The sequence below is a fragment of the Maylandia zebra genome, linkage group LG15 (genome assembly GCF_041146795.1).
Source record: "Maylandia zebra isolate NMK-2024a linkage group LG15, Mzebra_GT3a, whole genome shotgun sequence".
Classification (NCBI taxonomy): domain Eukaryota; kingdom Metazoa; phylum Chordata; class Actinopteri; order Cichliformes; family Cichlidae; genus Maylandia; species Maylandia zebra.
Genome location: NC_135181.1, coordinates 32003661 through 32021679, shown reverse-complemented (window position 1 = coordinate 32021679; position 18019 = coordinate 32003661). Strand labels below are relative to the sequence as shown.

Here is an 18019-nt window from a genome sequence, read left to right as displayed (position 1 = left end):
TTCGGTTCGGTACGCATATGTATCGAACAATACAACATTTGTAATTTATTTTATCAACTTTCCTTCTGACGATGCTGTCTGTGTTGAGCGCTCAGTGAATCTGCGTTCGACTAGGCTGCACTGTCGAGCGCAGATCCACTGAGCGCTCAACACAGACAGCATCGTCAGAAGGAAGAGCGCAGGGCAAGCTAGCAAGACAGAAGTTAAGCTCTCCTTGCAACATGGACCTCCCCCACTCTCATTCAGATCTGGCGTTTGGAATTATTTTGGTTTTCATGTGACGTATGACCCTGAAGGTAAGCGAGTCATGGACTAAAGTAAAACAGTATGTTGGATGTGCCATGCAATGCTCAATTACATAGGTGGGAACTAGTGTGTTAGCGCAGTTAGCTCGTTAACGTGTTGGCCGTCTAGCCCCATGCACAGGGCGATCGGCGGTAGCTCGTTAACGGAGATTTGCCGTGTTGTGGCGTTAAGGTCATTTCAACGAGATTAACCTTAAAGCACTAGTGGGAACACAACGAATATGACTGCACATTTACATCATCCTAGTGCAAAGACAAAAACAACAAGCATGCTACTAACTTTAGCCGAGTCATTTAGACAGCTGTTAGCACATGATTCTCCTTATGCTGCTGAGAATATAGCCCAGAAGAAGCGGATAGTATAGCTTTTATTTTGGAAAGAGGCATTTCTCTGTAATAAACTCTCTTTTCCAAAGATCATTGATTCCTCAATCAGATACAGGGCTCGCAAAATCGCTAGCCCGACGTCCTGGGGCTAGCGATTGTTTTTCAGACGGGCTACCCTGCCCTTCGGGCTATTGTAGGAAGGAAAAATCTATGTCAATGCTTTTGCATTCTTTCGGAAATGTAGCTGGGTAATTATGTCATTGGCATCGGTGAGCCACTGCCAATATGTGACATATTGAAATCGCGTTTGAATTTGCGCTTGTTTTTTTGCTTTCACTTTGCAATCGCGCGAACTGTGTATAGAGAGCGACAGCACTGATTGGTGAGTGATGATAATTTGCGCACCAATTCCTCTGACGTTGTCTTATCAATCGTTAGCTTACTATGCAAACATGACAAGTGAAATCTCCCGCAGCAAGCTTAAACATGTGAGAGGTTGATCGTGCAGAGAATCGCTGAGCATTATGTGAGTGCGTGTGTAAAAGCAGCAGGATATATATTGTAGCAGATCAGGGCTGTTCGGGGTTCTGTTTGTACAGTTATGTTTTGTTTATGTTGCCATAGTGACGGGTGACGCCCTCTCGCTGCGACGGTGTGTCCTTCCGGGGTCAGAGGGCGCCCTGTGTGGCGTTGTTGTTGTTGCTGTGCTGTTGCCGCGCTGAGCAGTTAGCTAGCGGCAGTGTTGTTCTGCAGATGTCAATAAACGGCTGTGCTCCCTGGCTAGCTCACGGGAAGCAAGACCAAACGATACCTCCGTCTCCTCCTTGTCTGAGCTCGCCACATTGGTGTCAGAAGTGGGATGATGGTGGCACCCCATGTTCTGACCCGAGTGACTTTTACCCCGCCGGTCGTGACCGGCCGGTGCGCCAAAAGAAGGCACCTGGACATTTGCAGGACTTTGTGTGGGGTAATGGGGTCGTCGGGGACGACTGACCCCTTAGGTGGGGGCTATGTAGCGGGTCAGGGCTGTTCGGGGTTCTGTTTGTACAGTTATGTTTTGTTTATGTTGCCATAGTGACGGGTGACGCCCTCTCGCTGCGACGGTGTGTCCTTCCGGGGTCAGAGGGCGCCCTGTGTGGTGGTGGTGTTGTTGTTGTTGCTGTGCTGTTGCCGCGCTGAGCAGTTAGCTAGCGGCAGTGTTCTTCTGCAGATGTCAATAAACGGCTGTGCTCCCTGGCTAGCTCACGGGAAGCAAGACCAAACGATACCTCCGTCTCCTCCTTGTCTGAGCTCGCCACAATATTTTAGTTCTGCTGAGCCAAATAAGACAGGTCAGGGTGAAGAAGTGACAGCCAAAGAAAAACTTACCACAAAACGGAAAAGTTATGACAAATCAGACTATAAGGCAAAAAGAAAGTGCAGCTTTATGGTTTCATGGACAAAATAATTTCTGTGGCTGCAATATGACAAGCGAAATAACCAGGGCTGCACATAAGTGGTCCGCAGGTGCGCATTCGCTGTCAAAATAAAAAACGGGCACAAGATATGAAGTTGCAACACGTGTTTGCATACATAAGATTTTCAGGAGGAGGACAGACATTTATTTAGAACTCTTAAAGATGTCGAAGAAGCAAGCTCCTTTAAGCAATTACTGTGATGTTCCTCCACCTCCAAAGAAATGTCAGAAGGAGTCCGAACCACAAAAGAAGCACGTATTCTCGGAAAAGTAGTTGCAGGAGGTGAGCTGGCTTCAAACAAATGATGAACGCACAGAGATGTGGTGCGGACCCAGATAGCAAGGAGACATTGAACAGATGTTGATTTTCCATCTGAACCATCAGAATCGTCAGGATTGAAATGTCAACACAAAACCAATATTGAAACAACATTGAAATACTGATGAAACCTTACACTGACATTGAAATAACATTGATTCACTGTTGTTCTGTCATCGTTGATTGTTGATCTATTTATAGTTGACAAGGTGACAACAATCACGTTGAAAAACCATCGATTTATGGTTGAGCGGGAAATTAAAGCTGCTACCACTTGGACTATTCCGCAGCACCCCTATCACATTGGTACATCCCTCCAGGTAACCATTGTCTTGTACAGTAGAGCGGGACATTAGATTTACTCTCAGCGGAATTGACCGGAGAAGAATGTGCCGTGAAAATTTAATAAATGACAAATTAAAAAGGCATGAACATTTTTTTTGTATCGAAAAAATATCGAACCGTGACACCAAAGTATCGAACCGAACCGTGAATTTTGTGTATTGTTGCACCCCTACTATCTAGCATAAAACTGGATGAGAATGTGCAAAGGAGATGGTAGTGGGCACATGAACCACAGAACATGCATAGAGAAGCTTCCCCTTTGTTTATTTGAGAAGTCCCGCAATTGTGATGATCACAACAATGGGCTACAGTGTTACTGCATCTATCCATCTATGATATTCAGGGATTTCTATTGATATATGACTGACTATTTTGCATGTGCCAACAAGCATTAATGATAAAAGGAGGGAACTAGTTTATTAAACTATGACTTCAAGTGGCCCATGTCAGATACTGTAATGTTTGATTTCAGCTTGATTTGATTCAATTTAATTAAATTCAGTTAAATAGGACCAATTCATAGGAACAATCTTGTCAAAGCATTTTATAGTGTTGGGTAAAGATACTCTATTATTAGAGAAAGAAACACAAATACAAAAAGTTTTCAAGTGAATTAAAAGTCAGTCTAGGTGTCACGGTTCTGGGTCCGTTGGACCCAGTTTTTTGAGTTTATTATGTTTTGGTTTATTTTTGCATTATGGATTGTTTTCTGATGTTCTGGTGCTTTGTTTATTATTATCATTATAGATCTGTTTCTGTTATTCTTGGTGAGGGATTAGTTCTTAGGTTTTGGGTTCTCATGTGTATTGCAGTTCTGTTCAGTGTCTAGTCTGTCTCTCAGTTTCATGTCTGCATCTTGTTTAGTACTACTGCCATCAGAATTTCGGCCTCAAGTGCTGTAAAATACATTGACCGCGCCTTCTTTCCCTCCGTCTCCATGGTGACTCGCTTAATCTGTGCTCCACTAATCAGGGCTTTATGTATCCTCGTGCGTGCGCTTAACTTGGGGTTAAAGCAACTCCGCGTTGATTGAACTAATTGTTATCAGCCTTTCTGAAACCGAATATTCCGAGTTGGACAGTTCGGGGTTACTCAACCCTGAGTATCGTTTTTCACTCTGAGTTTTCTAAACCGGCTTCCTGAAATAGGGCCCTGGTGTTTCCAATCAAATAAAGACTCAACAGAGAACACCCATATGGAAAAGAAATAGTAAAAACTTATGTGATTACTCATGAAAGTGGCCACTTTCTCATTACTTTCATACATTGTTTTAGTAAGTATCCAAAACATACAAGTTTTATTATATAATTTTTCAAGGGATCTTATATCTGTTTTCACTCTTATATGCTTTTCATACAAGTTTCACAAAAGACAGATACAAAATTTATAAGATTTATATATATCTTTTCCATATGGGCAATGATGTTGAATACCTGTGTCCACAACTAAAAATGGCAAAAAAAACATAACACAGGATAGGATAAACGGCGTATAAAGAAAAAAAAAACACTGCAAAGGAGACTTGAAAATTATATAGATTGTATTATATTTCCAAAAATATATGTACAGTCTATTACAAAGGTTACAAAGCAAAAAGAATTGTCTATGTAACAAGAAACTGTCTAATTAAATGATCTTACAGTTCTGCTTTTGGGGAAAATACTTTTGACCAGTGAATATTCTCAGTACTCTGATCACAGAAAAATAAATAATGAATCAACATTTATATTACTGTACAATAAACTAGAAGGCAAAATCAAAACAGTCAAAGGAAAGATGGGAATCCTATTAGCTGTCTTTGGTCCTAAATGAACAAAATATGTACAACTGAAATCTTGTGGGTGACAATAGTTCATCTGTGAAATAGAAAAATATAGTGCATTTTCAATGTATCCAGAGCTCTCTACTGAGTAATATGTGTAAAAAGTAAAAAAAAAAAAAAAAAAAAAAAAACCCAAAGAAAATCAATATAAATAAAATGTACAAGTTTTACAATTAGACCATATACAAAGATGTCCTCAAACCCCAGCTCTTTCTCAAACAGTTGACAGTGCTGCACTCTTTGGAAGCATCCACCACCTTGCCAAAGTGGAGAAACAAATTTCCAACTGCTGAACCACAAGATTTAAAAAATATGTTTGTATTCTATCTGCTACTCCTAAATTTCAGCCAGCACTCTATACCCTGCAGGTTCCTTTTATTTTATTTTATTTTTTGCCTTTTTTCATTTAAACTTTTTTTTTCTCCATGAAACAGAGTCACAACTAAACTTTTTTTCTCCTGTTTTTTCCAGAGTTGAGCAACCTGAAGTTCAGCATGATTCAAGTTGAAACATTGTATTGATTGCATCCTGGCCTTAATCTCAGTTTGGCTCAAACTGCTGTCTTCCCAGAACAGAAAGAAAAGAGGGACAGAGGCATCCTACAGTAGGTGTGAGGGGCCTTCTCCAGGGGTCTGCTTTGAAAATCAGAGCAGGGTGTAGGGAGTTGATGGTGAGAGACAGAGCGCTGCCTGTGAACTGGGGAGTTTTGTGCTGACTGAATGACTTTATGCCAGTATTCAATTCAAAGGCCCAATTGCTGAGGTCTGCTGTATGGATAAAGGGAGGTTGTGTATGACATAATGGGCTGGTCAGGGCTAATTTTGGGCGTCTCATCCCAAGATGAATCCCACTGTGAAAATGGATTTAAACAGTGCATCCACACTAAGCCAGATGACGTTGTTCATTTTAGGACAAAACTGCATGTTTTTCAAACTGAGAAGGAATTTTTCATCCACACAAGCATGGTTTAAATATGTCAAACTAACAGGTGGCAATACAGCAAACGGTTGAGAAAGTACAGAAAAAATGTGACTTTGAAATGACTTAATTGATTACAGAAGCTGAAGTTCTAAACCCTGTGTGTTGTCCATTGTCAAGACTATATCTTAGCCTTTTTTGGTGAGGCTCAGGATTCAATAATGTCTGTGGAGGCCTTTTTTGTTGTCTTTTCTAGATTTTTGAACCAATTTCAGTCACAGGCTTAGGGTGGACAAAAGGTAAAAAAAGAACCCTTTTTTAGTGCTTGTGGCCCAATGTGGACATTTCAAAGATGACAGAGGAAAAAATGAAGAAAGCTTCAGTTGGTTTTACTGGCTGTTAGCGAGCTCCAGGTTGATTCCTGATTTGGTTGTACTTTTTTCTATGGTGAGAAAATAAGTAAAGCTTTGAAAACACAGAGTTATGTTTAAGGTCGCAGCAGCAGTGAGAGAAGAACACCACTTCCCTTTATGTGACAGCTGAATACCTACATTTTCGTATCAAAGGACAGTGCAGTAAAACAAATTCAACATTGAAACTTTTCCTTTTTTTGGGAGTCTTTTTTGTTTGTTTGTTTGTTTGTTTTTGAAGTGGAGACAGATGGCACCAAATAGGTTGATTGGCTTTTAGCACATCCTCTGCACAGCCCCCTCTTCTCTGTTCTCCATAGAAAGCCATATGGAAGAAAAGAAGAGGAATCTTAAGAAACACTTTAATGCATGTTCTGTCACATCTGCTCCTGTGAGTGATGAGCTGCAAAGACGCATGAATAAACAAGGAGGCTGCATGGCTGCCTGCAGAGCCGGGATGGAGGGATTTAACAACACAGTCCGTGTCTGAGAGGAGCTCCATGGTTTGGTCTGGCATTTTCATACCTAGACCCTGAAGGGGCTTGTTGATTTTTTTTTTTTTTTGTTAGAAAATGATGTCAGCATGGCTAATTGGCACCATTTAAGTGTTTTATCTCTGCAGTCACTCAATTCAACATTTTCATGCCACGTTAGAGTCTCATCACATGTTTAACATATCATAGCGGCAAAATACAACATGATTATTTCATTTGATGAGTTGGCATGGTATTTTTTCCAAACCATTTCAGGTCAAAGAGGTACATTTGTTTCCTTTTGCAGCAGTGACTGAATCTTTCCAAAGGTTTTGTCTCAGAATAGCACACCCATGCTTTCTATGTCATCTAGCACCTTAAAAAGTCCCAGTCGAGGACAATTTCTACCTGGTAATTATTGCTCTTTTTAGTCCAACTCTTTCTCACTGACTGTGTCACTTGTGGCATAAAACAGAGTCTGTGCACACAAGTTCAAGATAAAAAGACATCATGCTAAAAACAAACACACAAAAAAAGGAAGTAGTACAACACTGAAATGAGCCACAGAAAGCAATGCCATTGAAGTGCCTAAAATAGTGGCAATACTTAAACACATTTTAAGGCAGTATTACGTCTCGTCAATTCTTGAACGCACTCGCAGCTAAACAATTCTTCAAAACAACCACTATGTAAAACATTTTAGGCAAAATGATGGCAAAGCACAGCTGCAACTCCAATACAATCTTTCAAACGTGCTGACACATTCTACTCAACAACCAAGTGTATCCCATAGTGAACACTAAGGGAAGGATAGATGAAGGATATTGCTACTCTGATAGAAAAAAATTCTGGTGATTTAAAGAACAGTTTGCTTCCTGCATCTCCATCTGTGCTGCACTCATCAGAAAATTGTTTGCTAAAAAATGCTGAAAATTTGAAACCAGGTCAAGAACCCACTCCAACAGGCTGCAAAACAAGCGTGTGAGGATAATATTTTCACTTCAACAGCACATGAAGGAAAACAAAAGTCATTGCAAACAGTCCAGTACAAAAAGTACTTTGAAATCTGCACCTAAAAAGTTCTGTCTCTGTTTGGATAAAAGAGTTACCCTGTTGTCACATCCAAAGAGGAGAGGAAAAAGAACTTTTATATGTGCCAAAACGTGTCATCGTGGCAGACACAAAGAAAAACGAAAAAAAACAAACAACTAAAACCGCTTCAAGGTGTTGTAGTTCGTATAAAGGAAATCCTTAGACAACGTGTGCACATAAAGAGAAATATAAGCGGCAAACTCCTTTCCAATGCGCTGTTTGATATGTGGTTTAGTTTGTACTTCTACAAAAAGAAGGGAAAAATACATTTGTCTCATCCAGGTAGTTTCTTTTTTGTTGCCGTTTTTTGCCCTTTTCCTCTCTTTAGTGCCCTTTAAAGAGGCGGACCACAATCATTCACTGAGAAACAAAGGAATGATTTCACTCCAGGCACAGCCAGAAGAGTCAGACATCATACGTCTGTTTGCTTTGACAATTATTCCATTTATGTCCCAAGTCAAGTTTTGTTCTCGCCCTCTCCGAAGGCAGCCTGTCAGAGATCGTCACACCTGGACACCTGTGCCGTGGAGGTGCAGCATCTGGGCTCTCATAGTCTGTATGCTGCTCATGATCTTTTTCTGATGGCCCACCAGAGTGATCCCCAAGCTCATCACATCCCTGGAAAAGAGGACAACATTATGAGTCAGTGCACCATCACAGCCTCAGCTTTTCCATTATTGTGAGTATACAGCTAAACACAGCAGGCTTGTTTATGAATCTTAATAATGAATTTTCACAAGGTGAGATAGCAAAACCCATAATCTAAAGTAGTCTTTTTTTTCCCCCTTTGGGAAGTTTGGAGCTCTTTTTATCGAAATATACTTGGTAATGAGTTTATCAAGATCACAGGTAAACAATATGGAAACAAAAAAATAGGCTTATTCCCAAGACAATGTGGTTCAGAAAAAGAACTGTTTTTTCTTGGTGAAATAAAAGCTAGTATTAGCCACTTTATGGTGGGTTACAGAAACTCAAAACACATTCTAGCAACAATTCTACTTCTGAATACAGCTGAAGCTTTTACTCAAGGACAAGTAATAAAGTGTAGAGGAGAGCACAGTTTAAGCATAGTTGGTTTTAATGTTCCCTACTAATGCTTAAACCCCTTCGGGTTTCCTATCTACTCACTCGATTGACATCCTGGCCACAGATTCCAAGGAACTGTAGCCAGCTGCTGTGAAGTTGTCTCTGTATCGCTCCATCTTGATGGCTTCCAGCCACTCTCCCACTGAGCGGAAAGAAGTGAAGTCTGGTGTGCTCTGATCTAACAGGGGACTAATTGGTCTGTGGGATGAGCACAGAAAAATGGTTAAGTCTTATGCAAAAAGGAAACGTTAGGCTGAAAACACAATCAAACAAGAGATGAGACAGAGCGGTGACCAAAGGCATCCAGCAGTGCGGTAAATTATAAGCAGGGGAAAAACTTGCTGATTGGAGGCTTTGGTCGATAAGAATATCACAAATAGATGTTGCATTCCATGCTCTGCTTCTGAAAAATGTTTTTGTCAATATCCTTTCGATTTGAATACATTCCCAGGAACATACCCCGTACAGTCTCTGTACAGAAAATGCTTTTTAACCAGTTATAACCTCTGAGCCTCATCTCACAGTGGAAAGCATGTTCTGACTGCGAGAAGAATTCATTTGACAAACGTCAGAGTGAGCTCCGGAGTTCCCACTGCACTCCAAAGTACTAGAAACTCATTATAGAGATTGATTTAAAAGCCCTGCTATTGACCATAAAGGCATGAAAGCTGCTTTGGGCTATCGATCCCCTTGGATTTATCTTTCATCTTTGAACTTGAGAGGCTAAATCATCCACTGGACACTCTAGATCATCTACCAGTGTGATAAGTTGAAGTTCTATAGCTTATGAAGCCTACATTTTATAATAAATCATTAGGGGTCTTATTTCCATACCTTGTACACGTTCCCACTGGGGTTTTCAGTGTGTTAGGGTTACGTATCATCTTATCAAGGATGCCAACTATTTGATCAAATTTGGGGCGTTCGGCTCGGTCTTTCTGCCAGCAGTCCAGCATTAGCTGATGTAAACCCGGCGGACAGTCCATGGGGGCTGGAAGACGGTATCCTTCCTCTATTGCCTTAATGACCTGTAAAATTTAAAACAGACGAAGAAAGTAGCATCAGCCTTTGGTATCATCCTAAATCCAAACAAAAAACAAAAAACCTCTAACCCATACCTCAAACCCTTCAGTCTCAGCCTAGCTTTTTGCCATTTAACACCAGCTTTTAGCATCAACCTAATCCCAACCTCCTGCCCTGTACTCTCACTAACAGCGTTGACTATCATTTGAAACCCTTCAGAGTCCAGTTTTAGTTTCACGTTAACTCTAAACCCTAACCCACAACCCTTTAGCATTAGTCTATAGTATAATATTACCACAAGCCAAGCTCACTAAGCTCTTGGTATATAGCAGTATTGTACCTTAATTATGTCATGGTTACCTAAAACACTTAGACCTGAGAAAAAATTGTCTATCATGTGCCAGCTTTGTTACAGTCAATGGGATCATGAGGATTTAATGCAGAACTATTTAGAGTAGCTATAAGCAGCATCATTCTGCTATATAACCTCTTTCTGGAATGGTTAATGATCTCAAATTCTATCTGTGGCCAAGTGTTTTCAATTTATGTGCAGAAGATTGTCACCCAGCTTGAGAGCTAAGATACCGTAAACTTAAAGCAAAGATTTTTAAAGCAATGGGCATCTTGTAGATAGACTTGACCTTTACCAAATTTGCTACATAATTAGTATGTGTATTACTAAGAGATATTTGCATGTAACTTTTTGTAGGACCTGGGATATCTTGGCCTTTAAAGCATCAATGAAGATTATCTTTATTTCAGTCTGTCTCCCCCTCGACTTTATGGAAGTGTAATACTAAACTCACTAATTACCCACTGAATAAAGTTGGCCTTATCTTGGTCACATTTTTTACCAGTTTGAACTGAAATCTATGGACACAATGGCACCCATACTAAACAACTATTTAATGTATAATTCAAGCACACACACAGATTGGGTTTAGATTAGGGTGGGTGGGGAGTGCTGGATAATTTTATTCAACTCATGAGTACTATTCCTCATATGTCTAAACAAAGACCTCTTGTACAGTATATACCAATAAACAGAAAAGAACTTCTGCAACGTTTTTTGACCTAATTTACACATATCGTTTTATGCAGAGTTAATAAAAATTCAAGGTTTTTAAAAATTGTAGGTGCAACAGGAACATTATGCAACAAGCTCTCCTTCCTTTAATGTGTTGAGATGTTTATATCTCTGCATATATTCATCAGCTATTCTTGTCAGGACTGCTTAGACAAGAATGAGTCATGGAGGGAACCAGTGTCAAAACACTGAAACCGTTGGGAAAAATGCAAATAATGTTCTTCCTGTATCCCTGGAGGATGTTTGCTGACATCTTGACAAAGTGAAAAAATTTCTGACATTGATGTCTGTCAAGCAGCAGACGGTCAAAACACCACATATCCCACTTTCACGGCCAACCATCTTGTTTAGCATTTCTAACATCTGATTGTTCAATCAGCAGGCCTCTGCTTTGGAACGCAGGAGAATATTAATCATATTTAGCTACGATGCTGTGGGTGCTAAAACAGGAAGCCATATAGGAATCTTAAAGCCAGAACTCACTCGCCTTTCACTATCAATCAAAATGTGTCAAGTGTCTGAGAATAAGGAACAGCTTCAAATGGTCTGGCACTGTTGGATTATCTCAGTGGGAGTTGGCAGGAAAGAAGGCAACAGCACTCAGAGAGCTGCGGGTGAGTCAGTCATTATAGCAATTTGTGACATTTGTAAAGTGAAGAGCGGGATTGAAAAAAACCCCACATTTGTTCATAAAGGTAGAAAAATGTGGGTAATGTCCAGAGTCAGGAAGATGACTTTGAATTTACTTGATGGTGAGGCTGCAAGATGGGTAAAAGAATGAATCATGATTACAAGTCTGTGGTTCATGAGTCAAGTAAGTGGTATTCCTCTGCACTTTAAAAACACATGTGTTAGGAGTACCCTACAGAGCTTTGCGATCTTTAGCTCTGAGACACTGAGTTGAATTACATTAGCCTTTGTTTTAGACTGCAGTTCTTGTGGCTTCAGCACAGGGAAATCTTTTTACTCTACTTCCTCTTTTACTTTGGGATGCTTACAAATGTGTTTATGTTCACATTTATTTGATTTAAAAAAAGGTACAGTGATCATTTAGTAATTAATGAGGACACTAGTGCATCATATAAATGTGCTTTGATTTAACCTTATAGGTTAATTTTCATCAGTTTTTCCTGGTTGCTCCATAACATTTGAAACATTCAAAGGAAACTTAGATGGGAAAGTATTTCTGCTTGGATTAAAAAACTTAAACAAATAAGGGTCAAAAATAATTACATAACATAACATAACAATTACAAACAAACATTAACTACATTACAAAGTTCAGAAGAACAGTCAAAACCACATTATTAGAATACGAAGTGATTGATAAACAGGCACTACTTCAGGTTATGAAAGCACACTTGACTGTCCAGCAGCAGCTGTTTTACGCATTTGATGTTGCTGTTCCTTAGTTCCTTTTGTCACCGTGTTCTAGGCATACACTGATCTACGAAGCTTGGAAAGAAAAGCGTCCGGACTTCTTTAGGTTTCTTGAAGACGTTTGATGTTTCATCTGAGAACAGTCTTCAGTTCTAAGAGCAAATGGTGGAGAGTCCCAGATTTTAAGCCCTATGGGAGTGTATGCCAAGAAGGTCACGGACCCCCCCCGTCTTCAAGAAACTTAAAGAAGTCCAGACGCTTTTCTTTCCAAGCTCCTTAGACTACGATGACCTGGATGACTGAGAACCTTCATAGACATAGGCATGCACTGCTTGATGAGAAAAGGCCGGCTTAGTGGTTGTTATATTCCATTGCATTAACTTTTTATCTAAAAATCATGGCGTCAATAGATAAATTGATCCTTAATTGATCTTGTGTAAGTGTATTCACAAGTTTTAAAACTTGTGTAGTATTGACTGCCAGAGTCACAGACACTCAATGTCTGGGGTGACAAGGTACTAAACCCTGAGTTGCTCATGACTGGAGTGTGAGCAGGTGATAGATGTAGAAAGACCATGCTTACTTGAATGAGACATGTTATATAAAGCACATTGAGTGCTTAAGTCGAGTAGAAAAGTGCTATATAAGAATCAGTGTGTGTTGTGAATTTATTATTATGCCAATATTTTTCTATTCACTCACTAATAAGTCATCATCTTACTACAAAAACTAACTTACAGAGTTTGCAGTATAATATAACCAGGGGACTTAGGAAAGCTAGACAGATAACTGATTGTATAACTTCCACCAGGTCACCAGCAAACCACTTAGTTGGTTGGTTCTATTTTAGCCACACACTTCTCAAGTACAGAAGATATTACATTTCAGCTCAGCTCTCTTACTTGAAATTACTTGTTGACACCTACAAGGCACAAACTACCCGAGTATTGCTGCAAAGAGAATACAACAGTTTTCACAGTAGTTGCAATACTGCTGAGATGCATAGGCATTAGGGGTGCAACGATACACAAAATTCACAGTTCGGTTCGGTTCGATACTTTGGTGTCACGGTTCGATATTTTTTCGATACAAAAAAAATGTTCATGCCTTTTTAATTTGTCATTTATTAAAATTATAAATATATATTTTAACTCAAAAGTACAGTTTTTAAATTTAACCCTAACCCTTGTGCGTGTTTTTTATTTTGACAGCGAATGCGCACCTGCGGACCACTTATGTGCAGCCCTGGTTATTTAGCTCGTCATATTGCAGCCACAGAAATTATTTTGTCCATGAAACCATAAAGCTGCACTTTCTTTTTGCCTTATAGTCTGATTTGTCATAACTTCTCCGTTTTGTGGTAAGCTTTTCTTTGGCTGTCACTTCTTCACCCTGACCTGTCTTATTTGGCTCAGCAGAACTAAAATATATATCGTGCTGCTTTTACACACACACTCACATAAGCTCAGCAATTCTCTGCACGATCAACCTCTCACATGTTTAAGCTTGCTGCGGGAGATTTCACTTGTCATGTTTGCATAGTAAGCTAACGATTAATAAGACGATGTCAGAGGAATTGGTGCACAAATTATCATCACTCACAGATCAGTGCTGTCGCTCTCTATACACAGTTCGCACGATTGCAAAGTGAAAGCAAAAAAACAAGCGCAAATTCAAACTGATTTCAATATGTCACATATTGACAGTGGCTCACCAATGCCAATGACATAATTACCCAGCTACATTTCCGAAAGAATGCAAAAGCATTGACATATATTTTTCCTTCCTACAATAGCCCGACGGGCAGGGAAGAGATAGATTTTGGTAGCCCGACTGAAAAAATCGCTAGCCCCGGGACGTCGGGCTAGCGATATTGCAAGCCCTGTATCTGATTGAGGAATCACTCATCTTTGGAAAAGAGAGTTTATTACAGAGAAATGTCTCTTTCCAAAATAAAAGCTATACTATCCGCTTCTTCTGGGCTATATTCTCAGCAGCATAAGGAGAATCATGTGCTAACAGCTGTCTAAATGACTCGGCTAAAGTTAGTAGCATGCTTGTTGTTTTTGTCTTTGCACTAGGATGATGTCGGCGTAAATGTGCAGTCATATTCGTTGTGTTCCCACTAGTGCTTTCAGGTTGATCTCGTTGAAATGACCTTAACGCCACAACACGGCAAATCTCCGTTAACGAGCTACCGCCGATCGCCCCGTGCATGGGGCTAGACGGCCTACACGTTAACGAGCTAACTGCGCTAACACACTAGTTCCCACCCATGTAATTGAGCATTGCATGGCACATCCAACATACTGTTTTACTTTAGTTCATGACTCGCTTACCTTCAGGGTCATACGTCACATGAAAACCAAAATAATTCCAAACGCCAGATCTGAATGTTGCAAGGAGAGCTTAACTTCTGTCTTGCTAGCTTGCCCTGCGCTCTTCCTTCTGACTATGCTGTCTGTGTTGAGCGCTCAGTGGATCTGCGCTCGACAGTGCAGCCTAGGCGGAGTAGTCGAACGCAGATTCACTGAGCGCTCAACACAGACAGCATCGTCAGAAGGAAAGTTGATAAAATAAATTACAAATGTTGTATTGTTCGATACCGAACCGAAAGCACTGTATCGAACGGTTCAATATCGATACGAATATCGTTGCACCCCTAATAGGCATTTATGTTTTTGCAGGAGTTCTTTAAAATTTAAGCAAAGCAAATGTCTTTGCTCTCATTGCTGACTTGTTTGCAGTGTAATTGGTTCAACACTGCTAGTCACATTGGTTCCCATTACCATAAGTCATTATAAACTTTTAAAGACGTTTGAATCAAAAGCATTCTGCATGACAAGTGTTTTCCACTCCTGTTATTTATATTAATAACACTACCAAATCCATGCTCTCAGGGCTTCATTTCAATGCATGTCCCACTTCAGGCTTGTTTCTCCTTCAAATGGATTCAAGCAGCATGATTATAGCAAGACTTCTTGAACTAATTAAGCCCAAGGTTACTGTCATCGCAGAGCTGCTCTCATGAGGATCTTGTAAGAAACCTCAAAAAAGAATTGCGAACCAGAATTTCTGTCTGTGATTTTTTTCAATGTTTTAATGGGAGGACTTTATTAGTCATAATTAAGGGTGAACTTCTGGGGAAATTGTCATACTCTGACAACTCGTGTCTGGCTTCAGATAATATTTTGTGAAATAGTAGTTTTCATTCAAGAATCTGATTGGAAGTAATGCACAGACTTCAGTGCACTGAGACCCTTAACACTGGTTTATAATTTGGGTCACTTACATTAATAAGATCTAATTGTGACTATCATTATTATTGTTATTACAAGTGTTGAAACCAGTGAATGTGTTTTCCTGTCAGTCATGTTATGAACGTACATCCAGAAGTAACTTACATCTTGGTTGGACATGTCCCAGTAAGGCCGTTCTCCATACGACATAACCTCCCACATGACAACACCGTAACTCCACACGTCACTTGCAGAGGTGAATTTACGGTACTGAATAGCTTCTGGTGCAGTCCACCGGACAGGGATTTTTCCACCCTGTTCAGTAAAACAGTATCAAACGATTTTTATGCATTTTTCAGTTATATGCAAAAATACACATAAGACACAAAACAGCTTTAGCAGACTTTTACCGACTTTTAGTTATTAGCTATAAGATTTAATAGCTACTAAATCCTTTATCAATGTCATAAAGCTTAGTGTAAATAGTTGGCTGGTCTTGCTCTTTTGCTTCTGAGAACCTTGACGAAAGTGCATCCATTCTTCTTTTTACAATGTAAAAAAATGTAATGCAAACTTAATGTTTTACCATTTTTACTGTTTTGCTGCTCACAAAACCGATATCAGCTGAAAGACTACACACTTGAAGTACTGGCTTGGTATTTTGTGGAGTTGCAATTGAATGTCCATCATATATTCGAACCACCCTAAATATTACATTACACATTTTTATCTTTTTCTTGAGGACATTTCCAGTCCTTCCCTTCACCATAATGCTAATGAGTAAAATCCATTTTTAGTGTTGCCATTTTACAATTTTACAAATTAATCTGATTCACTTTAAGGGTCTCTTGATTATTGAAGAATTCAGGTTGTTCCCTGTTGTGAATTCGCCAGATGGCCACTAATAACAGCATTTAAAATTCCAGACATTTTAATGATTTTCATTTATATAACAATTATAATTGAACTCTAAAGCATTATTAAATATTCGATTTTAATGACTTACACCTTTAAAGCATTCCAAAAGACCGTCCTGTTAGGAAGTTGTGGTAAAATACACAGTTTCACATACTAAAAATGGTGTAGAGTAGGCTGGTGCTCACTCTAACATTCACAAGCAGTGACTTGATTAGAGAATTCAGACAGGGCTCTTGGTGGGGAGAGCAAGTGCTTTAATTGACTCACGGTTGTTGTGTAGACAGCCTCGGGATCGTCGTCTATCACCCTCGACAGGCCGAAGTCAGACACTTTACACACGAGATTGCAGTTGACCAGGATATTCCGTGCAGCCAGATCACGATGGACATATCCCATATCGGAAAGGTATCTCATTCCCGCTGCTATACCCCGCAACATTCCCACCAGCTGGATGACTGTGAACTGGCCATCGTGTTTCTGCATGGCACAGTAAAACACAGACAGGTCAGCCATTTTCACTGACCATGATGGAAATGTAGGTCACAGCACTGCAGCAGCTTCAGCACAAGATTTATGATATTTATGCACTGCACAAATTCTGCTGCAGACTCCCCACTCTCTGAGACACTTTCCAGCAAACTGCAGGGAAAAGTTACAAAAGATGCCGCTCAGAGCCTCCTGCACATCGAAGGTTATACTTACCCTGAGGAAAGCATCTAATGAGCCGTTCTCCATGTACTCGATGACAATCATGACTGGTTTTCCTGGAGAAATAAAAAAGAAAGGGGATTATTAATTAACACCTACATTTTATTTGCTCACAAAGTACTCCCTAATAAAAAGCAGTTATTTTTAACCATACATTTCATTGCATTTAATTAAAGCTCACCATCTGCTCCTTTTATTACTGCATCTAAATGAGGAAATGCGACTAATTTCATGTGGTACGTCAGTCGAACTTTGCCAGCTAAATCTATTGTTAATGCAGGTCTTACAGAATGTTTGAACTCCTTCATTTAGAGTTTTAAACATTGTGTTTACCTCTCGTCACGACTCCCTCCAGATGAACGACATTAGGATGGTCAAATTGTCCCATAATGCTGGCTTCACACAGGAAGTCACGCCTCTGCTTCTCAGTGTATCCCACTTTGAGTGTCTTGATGGCAACTGACACATCCCGTTTTCCAGGCAGCTTCAGTCGGCCACTGCACACCTCTCCAAACTCTCCTGCGTGAGGTGAAACTTCATGAGTGAGGTGGAGAGTGGGTACAAAAAAACGAAGAAGCAGCACTTCAAGATGACAAATTTATTAGTGTATTTTGAGACAAAGCAGCTGTGCAGAGCAGGAATACAAATTGGAGTGTGACACCTTGTTATACTCAGGGGAATGCAGCCCACACCTATAATAAGACATACTAGAGATGCATAGATACTGTCATTGACCGCCTCTGTAAAACCCATGTGGCAGCAATTTTTCAGCTGTGGGTAGCGCTGTGATTGCCTCTACCAAATGTAGCCCACACATTAATTGCAATGAACTTTTTTCCCCTCTTTGCAATTGCTCCATCAATACACGATGCATAAAGCTGTGTCCCCATTCAAGGTGTAAATATTTGGTTGTCAGTGTGATATACGAGAGCACCGACTGACTAAACACAAAGAGCTGAGAGACATGGGATGGGCTCACCTGCTCCAATAACCCGCTCGATTTTAATGCAAGAGGCATCCAGCTCCTTGGCAAATTGATGGACAGCCCTGTTCGGGTCCTCGTAGGTTTCGGGGTCAATGTAGGTTTTGGTGCCTGGAAATTTAACTGTAG

General features: G+C 40.1%; 1 protein-coding gene across 2 annotated transcripts in view; it reads right to left on the bottom strand.

The window, feature by feature from the left end:
• Positions 1 to 4215: 4215 nt before the first annotated feature.
• Positions 4216 to 18019, bottom strand: part of epha7 (eph receptor A7) — an 85827-nt gene continuing 72023 nt past the window's right edge. The window contains exons 10-17 of one of the 2 annotated variants that reach the window (XM_012923283.5): positions 17888 to 18013; positions 17242 to 17427; positions 16903 to 16964; positions 16468 to 16677; positions 15448 to 15597; positions 9388 to 9581; positions 8596 to 8751; positions 4216 to 8085 (exon numbers count right to left, since the gene is read on the bottom strand). In XM_012923283.5, coding sequence (XP_012778737.3) covers positions 7971 to 8085; positions 8596 to 8751; positions 9388 to 9581; positions 15448 to 15597; positions 16468 to 16677; positions 16903 to 16964; positions 17242 to 17427; positions 17888 to 18013 — 1199 coding nt within the window. In that variant the 3' untranslated portion in view covers positions 4216 to 7970. The remainder of the gene's footprint in view (positions 8086 to 8595; positions 8752 to 9387; positions 9582 to 15447; positions 15598 to 16467; positions 16678 to 16902; positions 16965 to 17241; positions 17428 to 17887; positions 18014 to 18019) is intronic. The other variant, XM_004566204.5, reaches the window with a different exon arrangement.